This window comes from Heloderma suspectum, chromosome 1 (assembly GCF_057233095.1).
Source record: "Heloderma suspectum isolate Gila_16-S chromosome 1, 16-S_ref, whole genome shotgun sequence".
Lineage (NCBI taxonomy): Eukaryota > Metazoa > Chordata > Lepidosauria > Squamata > Helodermatidae > Heloderma > Heloderma suspectum.
Window position 1 is genome coordinate 239,945,133 of NC_139458.1, and position 23,768 is coordinate 239,968,900.

The window sequence follows — 23,768 nt, forward strand, 5'->3', positions numbered from 1 at the left end:
ACAGGTATGTTTTTGACACAAAGCCATTCACTTGATATCCTCCTGTCTTTTGAGCTTTTTTTTTTTACATATTTACAGTCTCCAGTGAGGCCTCTTGGTCACTTATCTGATGGCCCATCTGACCTGATGACTTTAGGAGACTCTACTAATTGAAATATACTAATTTACAAGACTCTACTAATTGAAAGTCGTAAACCTAAACTTAACATTGACACCTCTCATCTGGATTCCTTTCTAAACAATAACAGGATCTATTTCTAATTGCCTGGTACAATTGTCTCTCATCTGGCAAATCTCAGAACTAAGACATTTTAATTACTCTTGGGTCCGAAGCCCATACTGGGTGATGTTAGGCATTGGGATCCCATTTTTAATTCCAGAATTCTCTTTGAGGCATTTAATTATAGGATTTCTAATCAAGCAGCAGGGGTAAGATCATGCAAATATGAAAGATGTGCTTTATCCGCCACATACCCACCACCCCATCTGGACTGTTCCTTTTGATTAAGTTACACCCTTCAATCCCCTACATTATCAGGTTTCAGTAATACCTATTAAATCATGTTTGCTTTCCAGTATTGATTCCAGATTCACCCTGTTTATTTCCCATACTCTGTGGACTGGTACAGAGACACTGAAACTATGGCTTGTACACCCTGATTGCTCTCTTATTGATTTTTCTTGCATATTAGTGGGCATTTTGCCACAATTCCATTTCACTCACGCTCCCGACCCCAGTACATGGCATTAAGTGGTCATTTACGATTTCATCCCCCACCCCCACAGGCTTTCGTTTAAGGCCCTCCTGATTAGCTTTGCGAGACTCCTCTCAAACTCTTTTGTCCCAATCCATTTTCCAGTCCAGAGCTGGGGCTAATCAGAGCAAGTCAGCTCTGTAGCAAAGCTCTCTGTTTCCTGGAAGTCAGCCACCAGAACAGGATGAGCAAACAGGGGAGTGGTCTCTGCTTGGAGTTTTGTCCGTCCCCCCTTTTTTGCTTAGGCTGCTGGAGTCACCTGACTAAGTCACCTGACTGTTATTTCCCCCTAACTGCTTGCTTGCTTTTCTAAGATGCTTCTCTCCCCACCCCACCTTCAACTGCTTGTTGAGTTTGGAGCTTATTTGAAGGTTTATTTCTCTGTTTTGAGCTTTGTCCTGTCTTTGTCTTTGCTGCTGAGTCACCTGATTGCTCCCCCCACCGCCCCAAATTGCTTGTTTTTTAAACCACTTTTTTTCTTAAACTGCTTGTTTAATTTGAGGGTGGAGATTTGACTGCTGGGTCACCTGACTTAGCATGCTGCTATAAAAGCCTGTGGCTTGCACAATTTGCACAAATTTAGAGGATGGGAAGTAATGGAGGGGAAGTTTGAGCAAATTTAAAGACTGGTTTTTATTTATTTATTATTAAATTTATTAATCGTCCATCTGGCTGGTCACCCAGCCACTCTGGGCGATGTACAACATACAATAAAACAGTTTAAAACAATAAAATTCTACAATAAAAACATTTTCTAAAATACCCTAACTCACCCCAAATGCCTGCCTGAACAACCACGTTTTTAATGCACGACGGAAGCTCATTAAAGAGTGGTCAGTAAATGGAGAGGAAATTTGTGCAACAGCAGTAACTGTTCCGAGAAGGAGCTGCGGAAAGGGTGGGGAGTGGGGGGAGAGCCAATAACTCCCTTTTCTGGACTTGCTGAAGACTCAGAAGATGGGACACCGCCCTGCACTCTACAGGAGCCCGAGGGCCATGTGGAAATTAGAGATTTAACCACCAAACCAAGGAGGAACAGTTGTCTTTCCATGGCGGGTGAAGACGGAAGACCACCCTGCACTCCACAGAACACAGAAGCAAGCATTCAGGCCCACATGGAGGGTGGGATTTAACCACCAACCCAGGAGGAGCAAACCTGTGGTAGTAGTTAGAGACTCCTTGTTGAGAGGCATGGAGACAGCTGTGTGCACCCTGGACATGTCTTTTTGGGGAAATCCTGAAAGGGAGGAGGATACTGAAAAGTGTCAGTTCCACACTTAACAGCAAGAGGTATCTGCCTACTGGGTTGACTCGCTACAGATCCAGTCAACGCCAGCACTTCCTGGTGCGTGTATTTGAGATGTCACAGGAAAGGCTACTGAGACTCATCAAGTCAACTGACTACTACTCTATCTTGCTGTTTCAGACGGGAACAAACGACACAACAAGACAAAATGCTGAATGGATCTCCAAAGACTACGAGGCTCTGGGTAGGAAAGTGAAGGAATTGGGGCCACAATTGGTGTTTTCATCAGTCCTTCCTATTGAAGGCTACCATTGGTAGGGAAAGCAGGATACTTAAAGTGAGTAGCTGGCGATGCAGATGGCGTCACTGGAAATGGATTGATTTCATAGACTGTGGCCTACGATACCAATAGGAAGGTCTTGCGAATGATGGGGTGCACCTTACGGGGACTGGGAAGAATGTTTTTGGAAGGAACCTCACAAACCTGATCAAGAGGGTTTTACACTAACTCAGGGGGGTGGGAGCAAATGCTCAGAGCTAACTACTGAGACAAGTATTACAGAGAAGAACACAAAGAATAAAGGAGGAGACAAGACAGTGGAAGTGGATCCCAGTAATCTGCAGGTAAACACAGCAGGGAAACTGGAAAGGTGCAACACCCATGGCCTCTGATGTCTACATACTAATGCACGGAGCATGGGAAACAAACAGGATGAGTTTGAAATCCTAATACAAGATGGTAGGTATGATCAGACAGTTATCACTGAGACTTGGTGGGATGACAGTCATGATTGGAATATAGCCATTGAGGGGTATACCTTGTTCTAAAGGAACAGACCCAATGGGAAGGGAGGGGGGAGTAGCATTATATATAAGGAATGTATACACTTGTGTGGAAGTTCATGATTCTCAGAATGGAAGCCCTGTTGAAATCATTTGGGTAAAGATAGAGGGAGGGAAAAAGAAGAGTGATATTGGTCTGGCAGTTTACTACAAACTGCCCAGCCCATGGATGGTGCTTTCCTGGAACAGAAATGATAAGCAATAATGGCAATGGCAGATTTCAGCTATCGTGACATCTGCTGGAAGTCTAACTCTACAAAAAATAGAACACCCAATACATTTTTTACTTGACTTGCTGGCAACTTCATCTCTCAGAAGGTGGAACAAAGGGATCTGCTGTCCTGGACTTAATCCTAACCAACAGGGAAGAAATGGTAGGTAAAGTGAAAATGGCAGGAACCATAGCAGCAAGTGACTATGGGCTTCTTCACACACGGAGCTTTTATCCTGCTATTGAGATGGCTCTATCACGGGAAGTTTGCAGGCTCTTTAGATGACGCCACCATTACCCTCCAGGGTGTCTCCCGCCATTTCTTCCAGGCTTTCTCATGTTTTCCCCAAACACAAAACAATGTGGTATTTTTTCCAGCCCATGGAACAGGAGCGCCATGACCTCCCCGTGAAATTCTCCAATAGCGGAGGAAATGCCCAGCTGCGGGCATTTGTTTTCAGTTGTTGGGGGTGTGGTCAGGATGACGAACGCATTGAGAATGGGCTGCCAGCAGATTTGACAGGCGCAAGGGCTTGTGCTCTCTCCCTTCCTTGCAAGGAAGGGAAAGCGCACAGTTTGGAGGCAACTCCTGCCTCCACTCAAGTCTTGCTGAAGAAGCAAAGATCTGCACCCAACCCTCCCCCCTGCCAGCAATTTCCCCCTTTGCTTCAAGGTGACCCCCCTGCCAAACTGCCCAAATCCTGGCTGCAATGCAGCATGCTGCCCACTCTGCAACAGCAGTACCACATGGTGGGCGCCAAAGAAGTGCATTGCTCTCAAACCACGTGTCTGCCATGTAAATGCCTGAGCACATTTCTTGTTTGGAGGGAGAAGAGGGTAAAATGCCTCCCTGCAACAAAGGGAGACAGATCTGATCCCCTACCCCACCAAGCTCAGAATCAATGTCTTCTGTTGATTCAGAGCACCCCATTAAGTTCAATGGGGCTTACTGGAGTAAGTGTGCTGAGGGTTGCAGACTTAGAGCGTGTCAGTCCCCATCCACCAGTAACGTGCAAGGGGAGGAATTATCGCTACACCCCAAGCGGCATCATCACCCCCGTGAGAAGGAAAGAAACAAAAAATAACACCACGGGGACAGCCATCTAAAGAGAACGGCCCAGTCCTGCAATGATACTGGATGGGGAAAGAACCGGCATTGATGTGGAATTCTCTGCCCGTGTGATGGAGCCCTATGTCATCTTGGATTCGTGATAGAGAGGGCTGTGAAACCTGAACTTAGTCAGATGTTTCCCTGGACTTGAGAAAAGCCAATTTCAAAAAACTCAGGGAAAAGTTGGGTGGGATCCCACAGACAGAAATCCTGAAGGAAAAAAGAGCTGAAGAGGGATGGGAGATCCTGAAAATTGAAACACTGAAGGCAAAATTATAAACTATTCCCATGAGAAGAAGAAACAGGGAACATTTAAAGAAGCCTGTGTGGCTACACAGTGAGCTCTCTGATGAAGTGAGACACAAAGGGATTGTGTATAGGAGATGGAAGGAGGGACACATTACCAAGGAGGAGTACAACAGAGTTGCCCAAACCTATAAGGATGGTGTCAGGAAGGCAAAGGCCCAGAATGAGCTGAGGCTGGCGAGGGACGCCAAAAACAACAAAGTGGGCTTCTTTGGCTATGTTAGGGGCAAGAAGAAGATCAAAGAAGGGTTCAGTCCTCTGCTTAGGGAAGAGGGTGAATTGTTAACAGGTGACGGAGACAAGGCAGAGCTACTCAACTCTTATTCTGCCTAACTCTTCTTCCACAAAGGGAGTTGTATTCAACCTGAGACAAGTAGAATAAATGATATATGGAGGGATTTGCAGCCCAGATTAAGTAAGGCATGCTTAGAGAGCACTGAACTACTTTAAATAAATTCAAGTCTCAAGGGCTAGATGAATGACATCCCTGGGTGCTGAAGGAGCTTGTGGATGTTACTTCAGAGCTGCTGCCTGTAATCTTTGAGAACTCTGGAGAACAGGTGAGATGTGGGAAGACTGGAGAAAGGGAAATGTTGTCCTCATCTTCAAGAAGGGAAAAAAAGTAGATCCAGGAAACTACAGACCAGTCTGATGTCAATACTGGGCAAAATTCTCAAACAGATGATTAAGCAGTCAGTCTGTGAACATTTAGAAAATAATGAATTGATTACTAGGAGTCAACATGGGTTTGTCAGAAATAAGTCATGGCAGACCAACCTTATCTCCTTTTCCATTAGAGTCACTAGTTTGGTAGATCATGGGACTGCTGCGGACATCATATATCTTTATTTCAGCAAAGCATCAGACAGGGTTTCCCATGGTATCTTTGCTGACAAGATGGCAAAATGTGGTTTGGACAATAGTACAATTAGGTGGATTCTCAGCAAGTTGAGCAAATGCACTCAATGAGTGCTAATGAATGGCTCAGCATCCTCCTAGAGGGAGGTTTCGGAGTGCCACAGGGCTCTATCCTAGGCCCTGTACTGTTCAACACTTTTATAAATGACTTGGATGAGGGTGTAGCGGGGCTGCTTATCAAATCTTCAGATGATGCAAAGCTAGGAGGGATAGCCAACATCATAGAAGACAGAATCAAGATTCTAAAGGATCTAAACAGGCTGGAACACTGGGCCAAATCTAACAAGATGAGATTCAATAGAGATAAATGCAACTTCTTGAATTTAGGTAGAAAAAAAATCCAAGATACAGGTATAGACAGCAGTACATGTGAAAAGGACTTAGGTATCTTAGTGGATCACAAGCTAAATACAAGCTAGCTGTGCGATCTGACCTAAGAAAGCTAATGCAATCTTGGGCTGCATTAACAGAAGCCTACTGTCCAGATCAGGGGAAGTCATAGGTCAGGCTGCATTTGGAGTATTGTGTCCAGTTCTGGGTGCTCCATTTTAAGAAGGACATTGACAAGTTGGAGTGTGTCCAGAGAAGAGCAACCAGAATGGTGAGAGGTCTGGAAACCAAGTCCTATGAGGAACAGCTAGAAGAGCTGGGTATCTTTAGCCTGGAGAAGAGAGGATTAAGCGGAGACATGATAGCTGTCTTCAAATATCTGAAAGGCTATCATGTAGAAGATGGAAAACATTTGTTCTCTGTTGCTCCCAAGGGCAGGACTAGAACCACTGGGTGGAATTTTCAGGGAAGCAGATTTCAGCTTAACATTAGGAAAAATGTCCTAAGTGAGAGCTGTTCAGCAGTGGAACAGATTACCACAGGAGGCAGTGGGTTCTCCTTTTCTGAAGGTATTAAATATGGATGAATGGATGGCCACCTGTCCGGGATGCTGTAGCTGTACCCTGCAGTGCAGAGCCTGCACTGAGCAGGGGGTTGGACTAGATTATCTCTGAGGTCACTTCCAACTCTATGATTCTATGATTCCTGTCAGAGATCCTCCATCACGTCCAATTTCTTCTCTATCTTCCTAAGCCATGGCCTTAAACAAGAAGGAGTGACAAAACCACCTGTGCCCCAAGGTCTTTAACCTTTCTACCCAGAGCTTCATAGCTCACTTGCAACATTTTGAACCTGTGTCTGGCACTATCATTTTATACCACATGGATCAGCAGGAAGAGATAATGATCAGTGGGCTTGATGAGTCTTGGCACACTTTCAGTCACATCCTGGACACACAACATCTGGGAGACAACACACCTTCCTCAATGGCTTTTCAGGATGGCACACTGCTGCCTCCATCCCTCTCAGTGGAGAGTTACCAACTGCCACCACACATCTCCTCCTCAGGGTAGCAGCACAACTCCTTCCATCTGCAGAGGCCTTTTGAATCCTCCTTTTTGTTCTGGAGCGCGGGGCAGCTGTTCTGGTTCAAATGGTGCAGAATTGTTGTCTATGGGGAGGCCCTGGAATCGGATTCACAGATCCAAAGGCACAGAATTCTTCCTAATTAGCTTGCTACTAGAAGTGACATTCTTCCACAAGCCTGCCTCCTTAATCTGGTTTTCTTCCTCTTCCCTTGTATACTTCCAGAAGGGCTTCCTGCATTCTGTCCAGAAATTTTTCATCTTCCCTGATAAGCTGGTGTGACTCAGGCTCTTCTACCTTCTCTTCCAACAGGGATACCAGCTTGCAGTTGCTGAAGATGTAGATTTGTGCATCTTTAGGCAGGACAGCAACATAGCACACACCTTGCAGGTCACTGCAACAGCTCCCCCACCAATTATGTGTTCTCTGTGAGTGGAAATGCAGCCTTCTGAATTCCCTCCTCAAACAAACCCACTAAACTCTCATGTAAAACTCCCTATTTGCTGTTCCTGTTTGCTCACCCTGGATTGCAAGCTCTATGGGACTGGCAGGCTAATTGTAGAGCAGTACAAATTGAAGATCAAGACAGCTGCCATGATGGCTTACACCCATAAAGACCACCAACCTCATGCCAACAGCTCTCGCAATGGCCTCCTTAGCTTAAGGGGCTCATAGCTGTAGAGGCTTTAATCTGAAGTAGAGGGTGGAAAAAGACCCCTGTGGCAAGATGGTGGTCTGCCCTGCAAGTCACCAGCAGCAACTCTCATGAATGAACAGTGGAATAGGAACACAGAAAGGATGCTTCCTTCCCTTGAGCATAACTCCCAGCCCTGGCTGGTGTGCTGCTCTCTGCTGGCAATGTTCCAAGGCAGTACCAGGGCAGTGTATACAATCTTTGAGCCCTCATTTTGGGGGGCTGGTGTAGGGAGAACAAAGAAGAGCCATGCTGGATCAGACCAAGGGTCCATCTAGTCCAATATTCTGTTCACACAGTGGCCAACCAGCTGTCGACCGGGAGCCCACAAGCAGGGCATGAGCATAACAGCACCCTCCCACCCATGTTCCCCAGCAACTGGTGTAAATAGGCTCACTGCCTCTGATTCTGGAGATAGCACACAGCTATCAAGACTAGTAAGCACTGATAGCCTTCTGCTCCATGAATTTGCCCAGCCCTCTTTTAAAGCCTCCAAACTGGTGGCCATCACTACATCCTGTGGCAGCAAATTCCATTGTTTAACTATGTGCTGTGTGAAGAAGTACTTCCTTTTATCGGTCCTGAATCTCCCACCAATCAGCTTCATAGGATGACCCTGGGTTCTTGTACTTTGAGAGAGGGAGAAAAAGGTCTCCCTCTCCACATTCTCCACACCATGCATAATTTTGTACACCTCTATCATGTCTCCCCTTACCCTCCTTTTTTCCAAGCTAAACAAACTTAGCTGTTGTAACCTTCTCTAACAGGGGAGATGCTCCAGCCCCTTGATAATTTTTCTGCACTTTTTCCAACTCTACAATATCTTTTCTGCACTTTTTCCAACTCTACAATATCTTTTTTTAGGTCCTGAACTGGACACAGTATTCCAAGTGTGGCCACACCATAGATTTGTATAGGGGCAGTATGATATTGGCAGTTTTATTCTCAATTCCTTTTCTAATTATGCCTTACATGGCGTTTGCCTTTTTTTACAGTGGCCACACACTGGGTTGACATCTTCATTGAGCTGCCCACCACAATCCCAAGATCTCTTTCCTGGTTGGTCACCGCTAGCTCAGATCCCATCAGGCTATACTTGAAGTATAGTTTCCCTATCTTCAAAAAGGGTAAAAAGGAGGAACCTGGGAACTACAGACCAGTCAGTCTGACATCAATCCCTGGGAAAATTCTGGAGCAGATGATAAAGCAATCCATCTGGAAGCACCTTGAAAACAATGCGGTGATTACTCGAAGCCAACATGGATTTGTCAAAAACAAATCCTGCCAGACGAATCTGATCTCATTTGTTGATCAAGTAACCTCCCTTGTGGATCGTGGGAATGCTGTGGACATCATATACCTCGACTTCAGCAAAGCTTTCGACAAAGTGCCCCATGATATCCTGATGAGCAAACTAGCTCAAAGTGGGCTAGATGAAACAACGATCTGGTGGATCCACAGTTGGCTACAGAATCGGACTCAAAGAGTACTTATCAATGGGACCTTCTCAAACTGGGGAGAGGTAACGAGTGGGGTACCGCAAGGCTCAGTCCTGGGCCCAGTGCTCTTCAACATTTTTATTAACGACTTGGAGGAGGAGGTGCAGGGAATGCTGATCAAATTTGCAGATGACACAAAAGTGGGCGGGATAGCTAATACTTTGGAAGACAGAAACAAAAATCAAAGTGATCTGGATAGACTGGAGCACTGGGCAGAAAACAACACAATGACATTTAATAGGGACAAATGCCAAGTTCTGCAACTAGGAAAAAGAAACCAAATACACAGTTACAAGATGGGAGATATGTGGCTCAACAACACTACAAGCGAGAAGGATCTTGGAATTGTTGTCGATCGCAAGCTGAGTATGAGCCAACAATGTGATGTGGCTGCAAAAAAGGCAAATGCTTTTTTGGGCTGCATTCATAGAAGCATAGTTTCCAAATCCCAGGAAGTACTAGTTCCCCTCTACTCAGCACTGGTTAGGCCTCATCTGGAGTACTGTGTCCAGTTCTGGGCACCACACTTTAAGAAGGATGCAGACAAACTGGAGAGGGTTCAGAGGAGTACAACGAAGATGATCAGGGGACTGGAAACAACGCCCTATGAAGAGAGACTGAAAGAACTGGGCATGTTTCGCCTTGACAAGAGAAGACTGAGGGGAGACTTGAAGCGCTCTTCAGGTACTTGAAAGGTTGTCACAGAGAGGAAGGCCAGGATCTCTTCTTGATCATTCCAGAGTGCAGGACACGGAAGAATGGGCTCAAGTGACAGGAAGCCAGATTCCGGCTGAACATCAGGAAAAACTTCCTGACTGTTAGAGCAATACGACAATGGAACCCATTACCTAGGAGGTGGTGGGCTCTCCCACACTGGAGGCATTCAAGACGAGGCTGGACAGCCATCTGTCAGGGATGCTCTGACTTGAATTCCTGCATTGAGCAGGGGGTTGGACTCGATGGCCTTGTAAGCCCCTTCCAACCCTACTATTCTATGATTCTATAAAGTTGGGATTTTTTGCCCCAACATGCATCACTTTACACTTGCTTACATGGCACTTCATTTGCCATTTACATGCCCATTCTCCCATTTTGGAGATCCATTTGGAGCTCTTCACAATCTCTTTTTCTTTTAACCACCCTAAATAAGCTGGTGTCATTGGCAAACTTGGCCACTACACTGCTCACTCCTAATTCCAGATCATTTATGAATAGGTTGGAAAGCATTGGTCCTAATACAGATCCCTGTGGGGCCCCACTATTTACTTCCCTCCATTAGAAGAATTTACTATTTATTCCTATCCTTTGCTTTCTGTTCTTTAACCAGTTACTGATCCATAAGAGAACCTGTCCTCTTATTCCATGACTGCTAAGTTTGCTCAGGAGTCTCTGGAGAGGGACTTTGTCAAAAGCCTTTTGGAAGTCCAAGTAAACAATGTCTACTGGATCACCCCTGTCCACATGTTTATTGACACTCTCAAATAACTCTAAAAGGTTAGTGAGACAGGACTTACCTTTTGCAGAAGCCATGTTGATTCTTTTTCAGCAGGGCTTATCCTTCTACATACTTACTAATTTTATCTTTAATAATGCCTTCAACAAATTTATCCGGAACAGACGTTAAGCTAACGGGCCTGTAATTTCATGGATCCCCCCTGGATCCCTTTTTGAAAATTGGTGTTACATTGGCCTTCTTCCAGTCCTCTGGTATAGAGGATGATCTTAGGGACATGTTGCATATTTTGGTTAGAAGATCAGCAACGTCATATGTGAGTTCTTTGAGAACTCTAGGATGGATACCATCTGGGCCCAGTGATTTATTTGCTTTCACTTTATCAATAAGGTTGAGAACGTCATCTTTTTTCGCCACTGTTTGCCTCAGTTCCTCAGACTTCCTTCCTGAAAACATCCATTCAAGTACAGGTATTTGTCCTATATCTTCTGCAGTGAAGATGGATGAAAAGAATTCATTCAGCTTCTCTGCTTGTCCTTGTCCTCCTTCAGTACTCCTTTAACTCTATTGTCATCCAATGGTCTAACTGCCTCCCTAGCTGGTTTTCTGCTTCTGATATATTTAAATAATTCTTTATTCTTGGGCTTGATGTTGTTAGCAATATGCTCTTCAAAATGCTTTTTTGCATCTCTTATTGTCTGCTTGCATCGCCTTTGTGCAAGCTTGTGCAAGCTTTTGTTTTCCTCACTTGGGCAAGACTTCCATTTTCTGAAGGAAGCTCGCTTTTCTCTAATAGCTCCCTTAACACTGCTTGTTAACCATGCTGGCGACCTCTTGGACTTGGTGCTACCTTTCCTAAACTGTGGTATACATTTTTAGCCAGGGTCCTTCTTCAAAAAATGAAGATTTTCCTATATATTTTAGGAGCCTTCCTGGTATTCAGAAACCCACTACAACCCTTTGTATGTACCCATTTTGGTACACAGGACATCTACTTCTCTGTCATCAAAAGTGATAACATCCATAATTTAACCTCAGGCCTTTTAGAAGTCAATCTTGACAACTAGATTTGACTCCATTTCAAATAAGAGTTTAAGAACTGGTGGAAATCTGTATGCACCACAATATATGATTTTTTAAAAACTTACCTAAATTCAATATTTGATAATAGTTAGCTAGCAAACTTTATATTAGAACTTTGATCCCCACCCCTTTAAATAATTACAAGCATTTGGCAAGCAGCCAGGATTTAAAAGCAAGCAGAAAAGCAAAGGAAAACCTATTCATGCTGTATAGCACTGATTATTGAATAGGGAAGATGTTGAGTTAAGTGCTAAAGACATGCAATGTATAAAAAACCACATAGAAAACAATGAAATTATTAGAAGCAAGAGGCCAAACATTAGAAAATAACCTTAAGTAAGAGGAAGAGGTTGTTGAGACAGCTTAGCAGACACAAAAGGCACTGAAGAACAGAAGCATCCATAGTGTCACACTGTAAGATAAGGCAGATAAAAAGCAGTTATATTTTGCGTTGCATCTGGGAACTTACGGTGTTGTAATTGGATCAATGTGAATAATTTAACTAGCATGTCAGGTATTAATCATGCTATCCCTATTCCTTTTTTGAAGAGTACACCAAATTTTCCACTAAGCTCTCATCAGAGATATACTCTACAAATTATGTCTCCTCTAGCCAGAACTATTAATAGTTCACAAGTGGGACCTGCAAGAAAATATTGCAGTGTGGAGTGCTCCTGTTCAGCCAGGGTATTTCCCCAAGCAGTTCAGCCATATTTATTTCATGTATCGATTTAATCAATTTATATACCACTTACAATATCAAAAGTTATCTCTACGTGGAAATCTCTAAGACATACCCTCTTCGATGATACTCAATTACATTTCCCTCTCCCACCTGATTTTCCATTCCATTTCCCACATTACGTTCAGCACATGTATTTAATACTGCCACTTCTATTTTGAAGGAAAAGCAGAGGTGAACAGCTGCCGCTGGTGAGGAGAAGTGATCAAATATAAATATAAATATCTCATCCTTTCCCCAGAGGCTGAAAAAGTACAGGTGGGGGTGGAGACCACAGCCAGACTCCCCCCCCCAATTCCCAGCAACCCCCACCCCAAGGTCTGCTGCTTCTGCAGAGAGGGGAACATGCTAGCAAGAGAAGGCAGCAGCTCCTCTCACCTCCTCTCACCTTCCTCGTAATCCTCTCAGTGTCACGATTAGGCCCACTGTGCTGCCTAAAGACAGAGACTATGAGTAGCCACCTCTGCCCACTCCCCACCCCCCGCCCCGCAGTGGAACACAGAAGTGATCACGGAAGGAGCAGCCACCTCATCCTCTCACTTGCGCACCTGAGTTCTCCCTCTCAGTGGTGTGGTGGTGGGGATTCAGGCCAGCAAACCAAAGTCTCCCTGCTGTGCCACCCAAACAAAGGACGAGAGAGAGAAGGCAGTGACTGCTTTTTGCAGGATCAGCATGGGACCAGTGGGGTCATCCAGAGGGAATGAGCAAGTAAAAGCAGGCAGTCCCACTCTTCACGGTAGCCCAGTCCTCCCCACCACACTGCCCAGTGGAAGAGGGAAAATGCACTGACAGAGGTGGCTGCTGCTCCTCCAAGGAGCAGTCACTGCCTCCTTTTACATTTTGATCAGGATCTTAAACTTCCCCTCCCTGCTAGGAGGAGAGGTAGCTGCTCTATCCCACCAAATGCTGTGGTTTCTCTCTGATGAATAACATTACTGAGAGGGAAACCACAGAATCTAGAAGAGCCACTTCTCCTCTCCTTGAGAAACCATGAAATATAGCTGGCTAGAATAGCGGAATATGCTCTAACCCTCCGTATTCTTTGGTTTCCGTCTCAATAATGTTATTCTTCAGAGAGAAACTACAGAGTTCAGCGGGCTTGAGTGGCAAAAAGCCTGTTGTGGGCCCCAAAAGGAAAGAAGGTACAGCAGGACAAGTGAGTATAGGGGAATTTGGGGTGGGAAGAAGCTAGGGTACCTGCAGGCCACAGGGGAGACCTGTGAGGGCCACATGTGGGCAGTGGGATGCCCACCTGTGTTAGATGGTGAAGAAATTCAGAGAAATAGATGGCTTTGCTTCTTGGGTTACTATGTTCTCTGGTTAGCTTTTATTAATCAGAGAGAAACGTAGGTTAAAGCTTGATTATTTTGCATATCCCCTTGTCAGGTTTTGCTTTTAATATAACAATATTCAGTAATATTAATTCAGTTTAAAATATACAAAATGGCAGCCTTCAAATCTTAGTACCAAGGGACTTCAAATTGCAAAGTGCTGAAACAAGCCATTCACTATATTATTCACTGTGTTTTTAACATCAAAAAAGAAACCAATGCATGAGCAGCTGAAAGAAATGAACGGAAAAGGAAGAAGTGGTATGCAAGAAGTAACCTTTCGAAGAGTCTCAGCAGCTAAAGATGTTGAACTAAGTCTGATGAGCTGAAGTACAAATCAGAAGTGAGGAAGCCTTTCAGAAGAGATATATACGATTTGGTGGTTTTGTTGCCCTTTATAGCAGTAAACAAATGACTACCCTGATTCACAGTTAAAAGGCTACAGCAAGATAGTACCTTAAGTTGATTGTTAAAAGCATCCATTTCAGAAAGCTTGGAAGATGTTTCTTTTTCTAGTGCATCAAGTTGTTCCCTAAGTCTTTGGCATAGTTCTTCCTTCTCTGAGGACTTCTTGTATAGTGAATTAAGGTCTGTAACTGCAGATGAAAGACCAAACATTCAGTGCTTATTTTTACTTATAAACGTTTCATTTAATTTTTTCTTCACTTATATAGCCCTTGTTAACACATACATTTTACATTCTAATTTACTCATTCCTGCAATAATTACATCAGCTAGGTCACTATTATTTACATTTTAAAGATGAAGAATTAGGACTAAAAGCTAGAGACTTGCCCAAAGACACTCAATGGGCTGGTTCACACAATGTGACAGCCCACCGTGGGTTTTTTACCCCACGGTGAAGCTGCAGAGTGTTCAGAGTGTGTGTGGCTGCCATTTTGCATATCCAACCTCAACTTGGGTTATACAGACCATGGGTTATACAAGGGTTGTTTAACCCTTGCATAACCCATGCTAACCAGCTTTGCATGACACGACAACCCCTGAGTGGGGGTTGGCTATGAAGTGACGAGCCACACTGTGTCGTGCGAACCAGCTCATAGAATCCATAGTGGAACACAGATTTCACCAAGGGTTCCATACACTGAATCATAGACTGCGTTCACATTACATGCCATTGTGGGTTGTTGTGTGAAACAAGCCATGGTGGATTGTCATGTTTTATGAACCTGGACTGCTTCCTGCAGTGTGGCTTATTTTTGGCCCACAAGCCACCCTGACACCCCTTGGCTTGCACTTGGGGATGTTTAACCCATTATGGGTTGGTGTGTCATCTGAACCCGGCAGACCATTGTGGTAACCGTGGCATCAAGCGCTTCGAATGGGAGCTATTAAAAGGGGTGGAGGCTAGATCTCTCTTAAAAGGACTTGCTGGAGAGTCAGAATGGAATGGAGGCAGGGCACCGCCAAATGTCAGCTCAACACTTAAAAACCTGGGGATTACCTTTCAAATTAGCCTGTATACAGTCTCGTCTTGTCAATTACTGTGTATGTTTCATAGTGTAGTTTGTTCCCTTTGACAGCTGAAACATACAAGGCAATAGGCAAGGCTATATATTTGACAGCCACAAGTGCATATTTGCACAACTGTGAAAAACCTAAACAACAACAACAAAATAACAAAGACATTTGTGCAAATTCTTGGGGCCAAATATATCTATTTATATCCCAGTCCCATTTGAGCAAATGTCAGGGCCTGAAAAAATAAAAATAGAAACAGCTGGGGAATGAAAACAGGGTTGTGACCAGAGTGGGGAGGGGGAGGGGACAGGCAGACAAGATGGGTTCTGCCACAAAGTCCCCAGGGACCAAAGTCTCCTCAATCCTCCCCAGGGCTGGAGGATTGAGGAGAAAGGAAGGGGAGAACAACCCATGGTAAACCTGATCACCTGTCGGGCTCACTGTGGGTTGTTCTGTGAACAGCCCACACTGTGTAGGTTATTAACTAAGGTGGGTTGCCATGTTGTGCAAACTCACCCCCAGGCTGAAGGGAGCTATCTAGTCCACCCTCCCCCATTTAATGCAGGAAATCCAGAGCCAGAGCATTTCCAGCTGATGGCGGTCTGGCCTCTGTTTCAAGTCCTCATAAAATAGTCCTTTAAAGTGGAAAAGATAGAATAGTTGCACAGTGCCTTTTGATTAGTGGTGCTAGGAGCCCTCCACCTGGAAGCACCCCAAGTCGTTGCCCTCTTCTGTGTGACAGCTGTTTAGGTAACTGAATAGTACTCTCATGTCTCCCTTCAGTCTTCTCTTCAGACTACAGTTATTGGCTAACAATGACACTTTAATACACACCTAATCACCTTTACTCCTCCATTTTGAAATATACCAATTTTGTGTTCAGTTTTCCTATAACATTTAAGATTATGGGAAACTGTCTGAAACATGTATTTCAATGTTGCAAACTGGATTTTACCAGTCCATAAAAATATGTACCACATATAATACACAAATAATGCTTTAATAACCACCAGTACCCTCCTGTCACTGTTTATGCTACTTATTATTCATCACCTAACCCCAGAATTTTTTTTCTTTATTTCATTGAATCCCTGGTACCTCATAACTTGGTCAGACAGTTGGCTGACTGATAGCATCAGTTAGCTCTTCTGATAGCATTGTCATTACCAACTCAGCTCCTCCCTTAGTCCTTATTAGCCTGTCACTTTCCCCTTCCTAAGCTATAATCACTACTTATACTTCATTCAGTGAGCAAAAGAAAAATTGAGAAAGGATAAAAAATGATTTTGAAGATACTTACTAGGGGAGTTGTCCAGCTGCATATGATTTATTTTCTCACTCAGCTGCTGTTTTTCAGGAACAAGGAGGATCAGCTTATTCTGATATTCCTGCAGGATTGTGGGGGAAATTTTAGGAAGGTATCATCAGCATACTTTCTATGTGGCATCACAAAGGCAATCTCACAATACAAATTAAGCTGATATATTTTGCATGGCAATTCTCTTCCCACCAACAAAATGGGGTGGGGGGATCTTTCTAAGTCAGAGGTCCCTGATGCCATGTGCCCACGAAGGGGTCCCCGACATGCTGCCTGTGGGCACCCAATTCTCCCCCCCTTTTTAAATATATGTATATGGATTTGTATGAAATGCATGCAACTTTCTAGCAATTATACATAGGCTTCAACAAAACAGGCTAGATATCTAAATAAGTATCCATTTGAAGGTGGCGTCTATATGCCATCCATTCAAATATTGAAAGTTCTGTAAGGTCCTCAATCCACTGCGTTATAAGAGGTGAGTATTTATCTTTCCAATGTTGTAATATCAATCTTTTAGCTGTTAAAAGGGCACAGAGAATCCATTTACGCTGACCGTTTGTTAATTTCCATGAAGCACATACATTACATTATTTACATTATTATATACAAGAGCATGTATATCAGTGAATATTGAAGACTGTTCCAATACAAAATTTATCTGTGTAATAATCTCCCACCCAAAAGATGCAACTACTAGACATTGCCAAAACATATGCTTAAAAGAAGCATAATTGCACCGCCAGCAATTAGCTGAATTAGAAAATCCCTTATTAAAGAGACATTGTAGTGTCCAATGGACAGGAAACAAAGGTTTTTGCTGAATAAGATGCAGCCTAAGATCCACAGATGCAACAGGTAGATGCCAAAGCAGCAATCCACTGACTAGGCATTTTGTGGTGGTGCCTACAGTAGTTTCTCAAATTTCCAAATGTGCTAATGGGTCCAAAAAGGTTAGGGACCCCTGTTCTATGTCATATGTCCTGTTATTCAAAAGAAATTATATTTGACATAAATATAACAGAAGACATGTTGACTGACATGTTTGGAACATGTTTTCTATAACATTTCTTTATCATGGTGGAAATTAAGTCCACTTTTCCTAAAATTTGTACAAGTAGTTAGAGAGTTTCAGATCTGTCAAACAGAACAAACTAAACACAATACTAAAAGACTCACACATTGCTATGTTAGAACTCCAAAACAGAGATGGCTAAACGCATCCGCTGTTGCCTCACACGCGGCAACACGCTGTTGCCCCCACCACCCAACTGACCCTGTTTGGTGCGAGCTGCCAGACAATCCGCAGGTGCCTGGTGAGTGGTGTCCCACTTGCCTGTGAGCCACCATTTTGTGGAAAACCACAGGTAAGTTTTTTATGTAAATAGCCATTTTGTGCAAAATGCTGATGTAAATGGCACCATTTACGCAAAACTGCAGGTGTAAACAGTCTCATTGTGCACCAAGTCAGGCAAGCATGGGGGTCTGAAGAGCGGCATCCAGGGAGCCGAGTGGGAGGATGTCCGCCGGACTCCACCCCGTTCCCAGACTTATGCAACATCCCTATTCCAGAAACAGCAAAAGGTCTTGTGGGACCTTCAAGACTAACAAATTTATTATGGCATAAGCTTTCATGCACTGATTGTACTTATGAACTGCCCAGAGAGCTTTGGCTATTGGGTGGTATAGAAATATACTAAATAAATAAAAATAAAATGCCATAATAAATGTGTCAGTCTTTAAGATGTCACAAGATTCTGTCATTTTGACTGCAAAAGACTACTCTCTGTTAATGTCTCCAGTTTCTTGAGGAGTCCTATCTAGCATACTTAGAAAACTGTTGTGACTGTAACTACCATAATAGTCACTAGGGTTAAAAAGAAGTACAGTCAAAATCAGCCAGATCTTGTACTACTGAAAGCTTACTTGGTTGGCTATTTGTTGTGTATAATTACTGTTGCTATTGCCTGCACCTGAGATGCTGCAGGCAATGAAGGGAAAGGGAACAAATCTCTTATAAAAAGTAGCAGTCTACCAGGATATGACAGCATTGTTGTGGAACTATACAACAATGTTTAGGAAACTGGAAAGATGCTCCTGGATGGGGAGGATCTTGAAAACTGGGTGGGTTGGCTTAGGTGACCTCTGGAAACTGGGCTTACCTGAAATGTGTAGCAATGTGTATCCCTCAGCCTACTTTTGAACCCCCCTTGCAAGGTATTAATTCAGACCTCAGGCAAGAGTGATCTGTTCCTACCTCAGCAGCCTGTTGGCTGAGGTGGCAAATGGGGAGAAAGAGAAAGGGACAGAGAGGGAGAAGAGGGTGGAAGAGAGGGAAAGAAAAGGGGTCGTCCTTGACAGATTACCGCCTCACCTGCAATTTAGGTAAAAATAAGTGCTTTACGGCCACAAATAGCGTAAAATATGCCATTTACGGCTGGAATTTCCCCACGATAGGCTAATGGCAGCTGCCATTAGTGTATCACATTTTATAGGAAGCCAGAGAGCTGCTCTGTCAACTCCAGCAGACATGGCAGGGCTCCAGAAGACTCTGCAGGGCCCTAGGTGGTCCGAATTGCCGTGCAACGGACCCTCCCCCCAGCTCGGATAGTGGGGGGTTCGTACATCCCGCGTGTGTGTGCGCGCACACACACACACACACACACCTGTAACTCTGGAAAACATGCACTTCATGCATCTGATGAAGTGGATAGTGCACAAAAGTGTTTTCTCTTTTGCTAATGGATTTAGCTTTAACAGATTAAAGTATCTGGCCAATACTTTATGATACTTTAAGGTATCATAACTCATTTTTGCTTTTGCTGCAACAGACTAACATGGCTACTCTTCTGGAATTTTATTAGACTAGATACTGTTGGTTTAAGTGTTATCCAGATTTTCTAATTACAATACTTTGACAGTTTCTCATAATTCAAAAACTTGTATAGTCCTAGCCTAAAAGCTTGAATAGCCTTATCCTACATAATCTGTTTCCTCTTTTTGACTGTTTGTATTACTTGTGTATAAACCCAGTGTATTAAGTAAAATAAAATGGAGGTTACAGAAATAACAATTTGGAATGTGAGTGAGTTGAATCACTCTGTCAAAAAAAAAGAATAATATTAAATTTTGAGAGACCGTTTGGCCAATATACTTGTGATAGAATCACAGACTTAGAAGGGACCTTGGAGAGCATCTAGCTGAAACTTCACCAACCTGATGCCTTCCAGATGTTTTGGACTTCAACTCCCATCAACCCTAGCCAGCATGGCTGATAGACAGGAATGCTGGGAGTTGTGGTTCAAAACATCTGGAGGGCACCAGTTTGGGGACGGTCGATCTAGGCCAACTTGCTGATGTGTCATATCATCTCTGGAGGGAAAGTAGATGAAGATGTTGTCCCAAAGGGACAGAGATATTCTCCATGCAGTCTTAGGTGTACCACCAATGGTACTAGCAGTGTTGATGAACAGTTTGATGGTGATATGGGATTCAAGGACATAAACAAAGATTAGAGAAAATGGAAAAAAATCTAAAAATTTCCTGAACAGAAAGGATTTCCATAATTAAAATGTATATCATGTCTGAACTATATTTTCTCTTTAACTGTATGACTATTATTGGGTTGGCAGCTGTTTAATATATTTACAGGGAAAGAAAAAAGCTTACAATTCATTTTTCAGCTTTACAAATAAAGAAGCAACACAGCAAATTAGAAGTATCAAATGTGAATTTACTTTATGAAGTCACCAATTAATACTCTTCTTTCTCAAATTAATGTTTAAAAAATCAGATAAGCAGAATGGAGTAACAGTTCTATATTTTATGGTTGGATGACAATGGATCATTGGTAGATCCAGGTTCCTTCTGGGATGCTCTGCAGAAAGCATCCCCCTGGGTTAACTCCCTCTATCACCCAGGAAAAGCATGTGACATAGTTTTGAGTAATCTACTGGTCCCAGGCTTCTCTCTGTCAGTTCTGTCCATGGCTACAGCTTAGTGACAGAGTGTAAAAACCTTTTCCTAAATTGAGTTAAAGTAGAACCACAGAGGAATAAGAAAAATGCATGCAGAGCAGCCCTAGGAGTGTAATATTCAGATACTCTCTGAAGAAGTCCTGGTGCAGTGAATGCAGAGGTTCTACTGAGTATTAAGTAACTGCTGGAGGCCTCTCCTGCTATAAGACGCTTCTGCAGAGGCATAAATACCTATTTTGTAGTGTTGGGTGAAAGAATTTGGATTTGCCCAAGTTGCTGCTGACCTAGTCGAGTGTGCTGTAACTCTGAAAAGCTCTGGAAGATGTGAAGCCTTGTATGCTGAAAATACGCATGCTTTTAGGGCGCAATCCTATGGGATGCAATCTGGCTACTTGTAAGCCTCCGAACTTGGATGCTTACAAGTATCCTATGCAGAGCGGGAGGCACCTTGCACTTCCTGCTTTGCATTTAAGCTAGATGGGTGATTTCACCTGTCTAGCAAAGGCTTTGGGGAGGAGGAAGGAAGGAGGCTGGGATGGCCATAGGGTTTCTCGTATGGCTGCTGCCCCGGTCTCCTCTCCACCCCTTGGAACATCTCCTCCCCATCTCTGCGTTCATTTGGTGAGCGCGGAGAGGTAGCCAGGGTAGTTCTCTCCATGCTGGCTACAAGGGGGAGGGGAGCATGGTTTCCTGGCTCTGAGCTTGGAGCCCTGTCTACAAGCTCAGAGCCAGGAAACTGAACTATCCTATGTCCCCTCAGACGCTGTCTGGGGGGCACAGGGTTACTCCTTTAGCCACCCCACTAGTGGATCTGGATACTTTTCTCCCCATGGATGTAGGATGAAAGGAAATAAATAGAGATGCAGACTGTCTGAATGACTTTATACTTTTTAGCTTATGCCAATCCCTCTCCCAGGATGAGATGGTCTAGGGCAGAAAGAGAGTAGAATGAGGTCTTGGGGCCTGTGGAATAAAGTACTAGAGTGACTGTGTCTTTTTGAAAAGTGATTAGGCCTTCTGTAATGATAATTCTAATATTCTAGATGCTAATGTAATGGCCACTAAAAATAACAACTTCTGAGACAGTGTACTGAGTAGTATTGTATTAAGTAGCTCAAAAGGGTCTTGGTAAGCGCTGAAAAAACTACCTGTATGTTCCAAGATGGAAATCTATGGACTGTGGGAGGGCTCAAGAGTGAGGCTCCTTGCAGGAATCTTTGGAGGTGAGGTTGTGAGTTCAGTGGTAGTCATCCTGGTTTTGAGAGGTCAGAAGACATGACAGATGTTTGTCTGCGCAGAGTACCTCATTTTAGATCCATGTCAAGGCCCACTTGGAGGAACAAGAGGAGCTCTTTGATTCCCGTGGATTGCATGTTGATCTTATTTCTTTTGCTCCATCTCGAGAATGCTTTCCAAGATGTTTCGTATATGCATATTGTTGACTCTTTCTGAGATGCTAGTAGGGTATTAGTAGCTTAAGTTGGTGCAGACTGACCTTTCAACAGCCATGTGACTAAGTGGAGCCAGTTTGGGTCCAGGTGGAGAACTTGTCCTTGGGACAGAAGGTCTGGTTTCTGTAGCAGGAACCATGGGCCTTCTTAAGCTAGACTCAGGATCTCAAAGAACCTTGGGCATCAGGGCCCAGAATGGGGCCATCAGAACTATCGTTGCTTGTTTGAGTCTGGTCTTTTGTAGTACCCTGGCTAGGAGGGGGGTTGGTGGAAATGCATAAAGCTTCTCCTTTGGCCAAGAAATGTGCAGAGCATCTATGTTCTCTGCTCCATAAGAGCCAAATCTTTTGAAGAACCGTGGGAGCTTCTGGTAGTGTTTTGAGGTGAATAGGTCCATGGAAGGACTGAAGTGGTTCTGGATATTTTGAAAGACTGAAGGGTGCAGAGTCCATTCCCGCAGGTCGATTTATCTTCTGCTGAGGTAGTCTGCAGTGTGGTTCAGTTCTCTCTTTATGAATTGGACTGAGATGAAGGCCAGATTCTGCTCATCCCACAGGAGGAGTGATTGATCTTCCTGGTGGAGAGAGCATGACTTCATTCCTCCTTGGCAATTAATACAAGCTTTCATAGTTATGTTGTCTGCCCTTACACAGATGAAACTGCACTGCAACAGGTGTGAGAAGTATTTGAGGCCTAGGTGTATTGCCTTGAGTTCAAGCCAACTTGATGCTCTGGTGTTTGTCTGATGCTTGCCACTTTCCTTATGCTACCATAGAGTTGCAGTGAGCTCCTCATCTTTTGAGGCTGGCATCTGTGGTCAGTGTGACTTTGAGTGATTCTTGGAGTGGGGTGCCCTTGTGTAGGTTCTGTGGGAGCAGCCACCATTGGAGAGTGGCTCTGACGTGATGAGGTGGATGTATAGGGAGGTGTTTCTTCATAACAATTTCAGATTGGAAGGGCAATAGTAGCCATTGCAGAGGTCGGGAATGCAGTCTGGCCCAAGGGACAATGCTTAAGCAGGATGTCATTAGGCTAAGTAGGTGCGCTAAGTCCGATGTTGGAATTTCTTTGATTGGTCCTGGAGTTTGAGTGCTCTCTCTGGAGAGAGGAAAAGGTACCTTCTGCAAGTGTCGATCAAGGCTCCTAGGTGAAGGAGTGACTGTGCAGGAGTCAGTTGACTCTTTTTTCTTGTTGACAATGAATCTGTGACAGTTCAGGCAAGAAATGGTTAGATTCTGTTCTTCTAGGGCTTTTTGTCTGGAAGGAGACCGGATGAGCAAGTTGTCCAAGTATGGATAAATGTGTACTTTTTGTAGGAGTAGGTGAGCCACCAAGGACACCATGATTTTTGTGAAGATCCGAGGTGCTGAGATTAGGCCAAAGGCATGGCTTTGTATTGAAAATGATGGTTCTGGCATGAGAAGTGCAGAAACTTTCTGTGATGTGGGGAGACTGGGATGTGGAGAAAGGCTTCTGTCAGAGCTATTGACATTAGAAACTCTCCTTTGTTAAGGTCTTCTCTGATAATGTGAAGTGTTTCCATGCAAAATTGTCTGCATTTTACCCATGTGTTCAGGTATTTATGGTTCAGTATTGCTCTCTATCCTCCTGACTTTCCTGTGCACAATGAAGAATGAGTCGATACCTTTGCATGTTTCTTGTTGTGGTATATTTTCTATTGCTCCTATCTCAATAAGATGTTGGATTGCTTTGGCTATGATCTGCTTCTTGGTGGTAGAATGTGACACTGAGGATGGAATTAATCAAGGGAAGGGTGGGGGTGGGGGTTGTTTCCTGAATTCTATGGCGTAGCCTTTGAAGATGATGTCTAGGACCCAGAGGTCTGATGCTGATTGTTCCACGACTGGAAGAAAAAGTTTAGTCTTGTTCCCACAGTAGGCTCCCTGGTGTCAGAACTGCTGATGTCTAGGC

The 23,768-nt window shown here is 43.9% G+C and overlaps 1 protein-coding gene across 14 annotated transcripts in view; it reads right to left on the reverse strand.

Moving 5' to 3' along the window:
* The window catches only part of ITSN2 (intersectin 2), a 196,167-nt gene that overhangs the window by 102,865 nt on the left and 69,534 nt on the right, over positions 1 to 23,768 (reverse strand). For 13 of the 14 annotated variants that reach the window (XM_084821842.1, XM_084821797.1, XM_084821806.1 and 10 more), the window contains 2 exons: positions 16,391 to 16,478; positions 14,065 to 14,204 (listed from right to left, as the gene is read on the reverse strand). In XM_084821842.1, the coding sequence (XP_084677968.1) occupies positions 14,065 to 14,204; positions 16,391 to 16,478 (228 nt within the window). Of the gene's footprint in view, positions 1 to 11,866; positions 11,948 to 14,064; positions 14,205 to 16,390; positions 16,479 to 23,768 lie in introns of all 14 variants that reach the window. The other variant, XM_084821915.1, reaches the window with a different exon arrangement.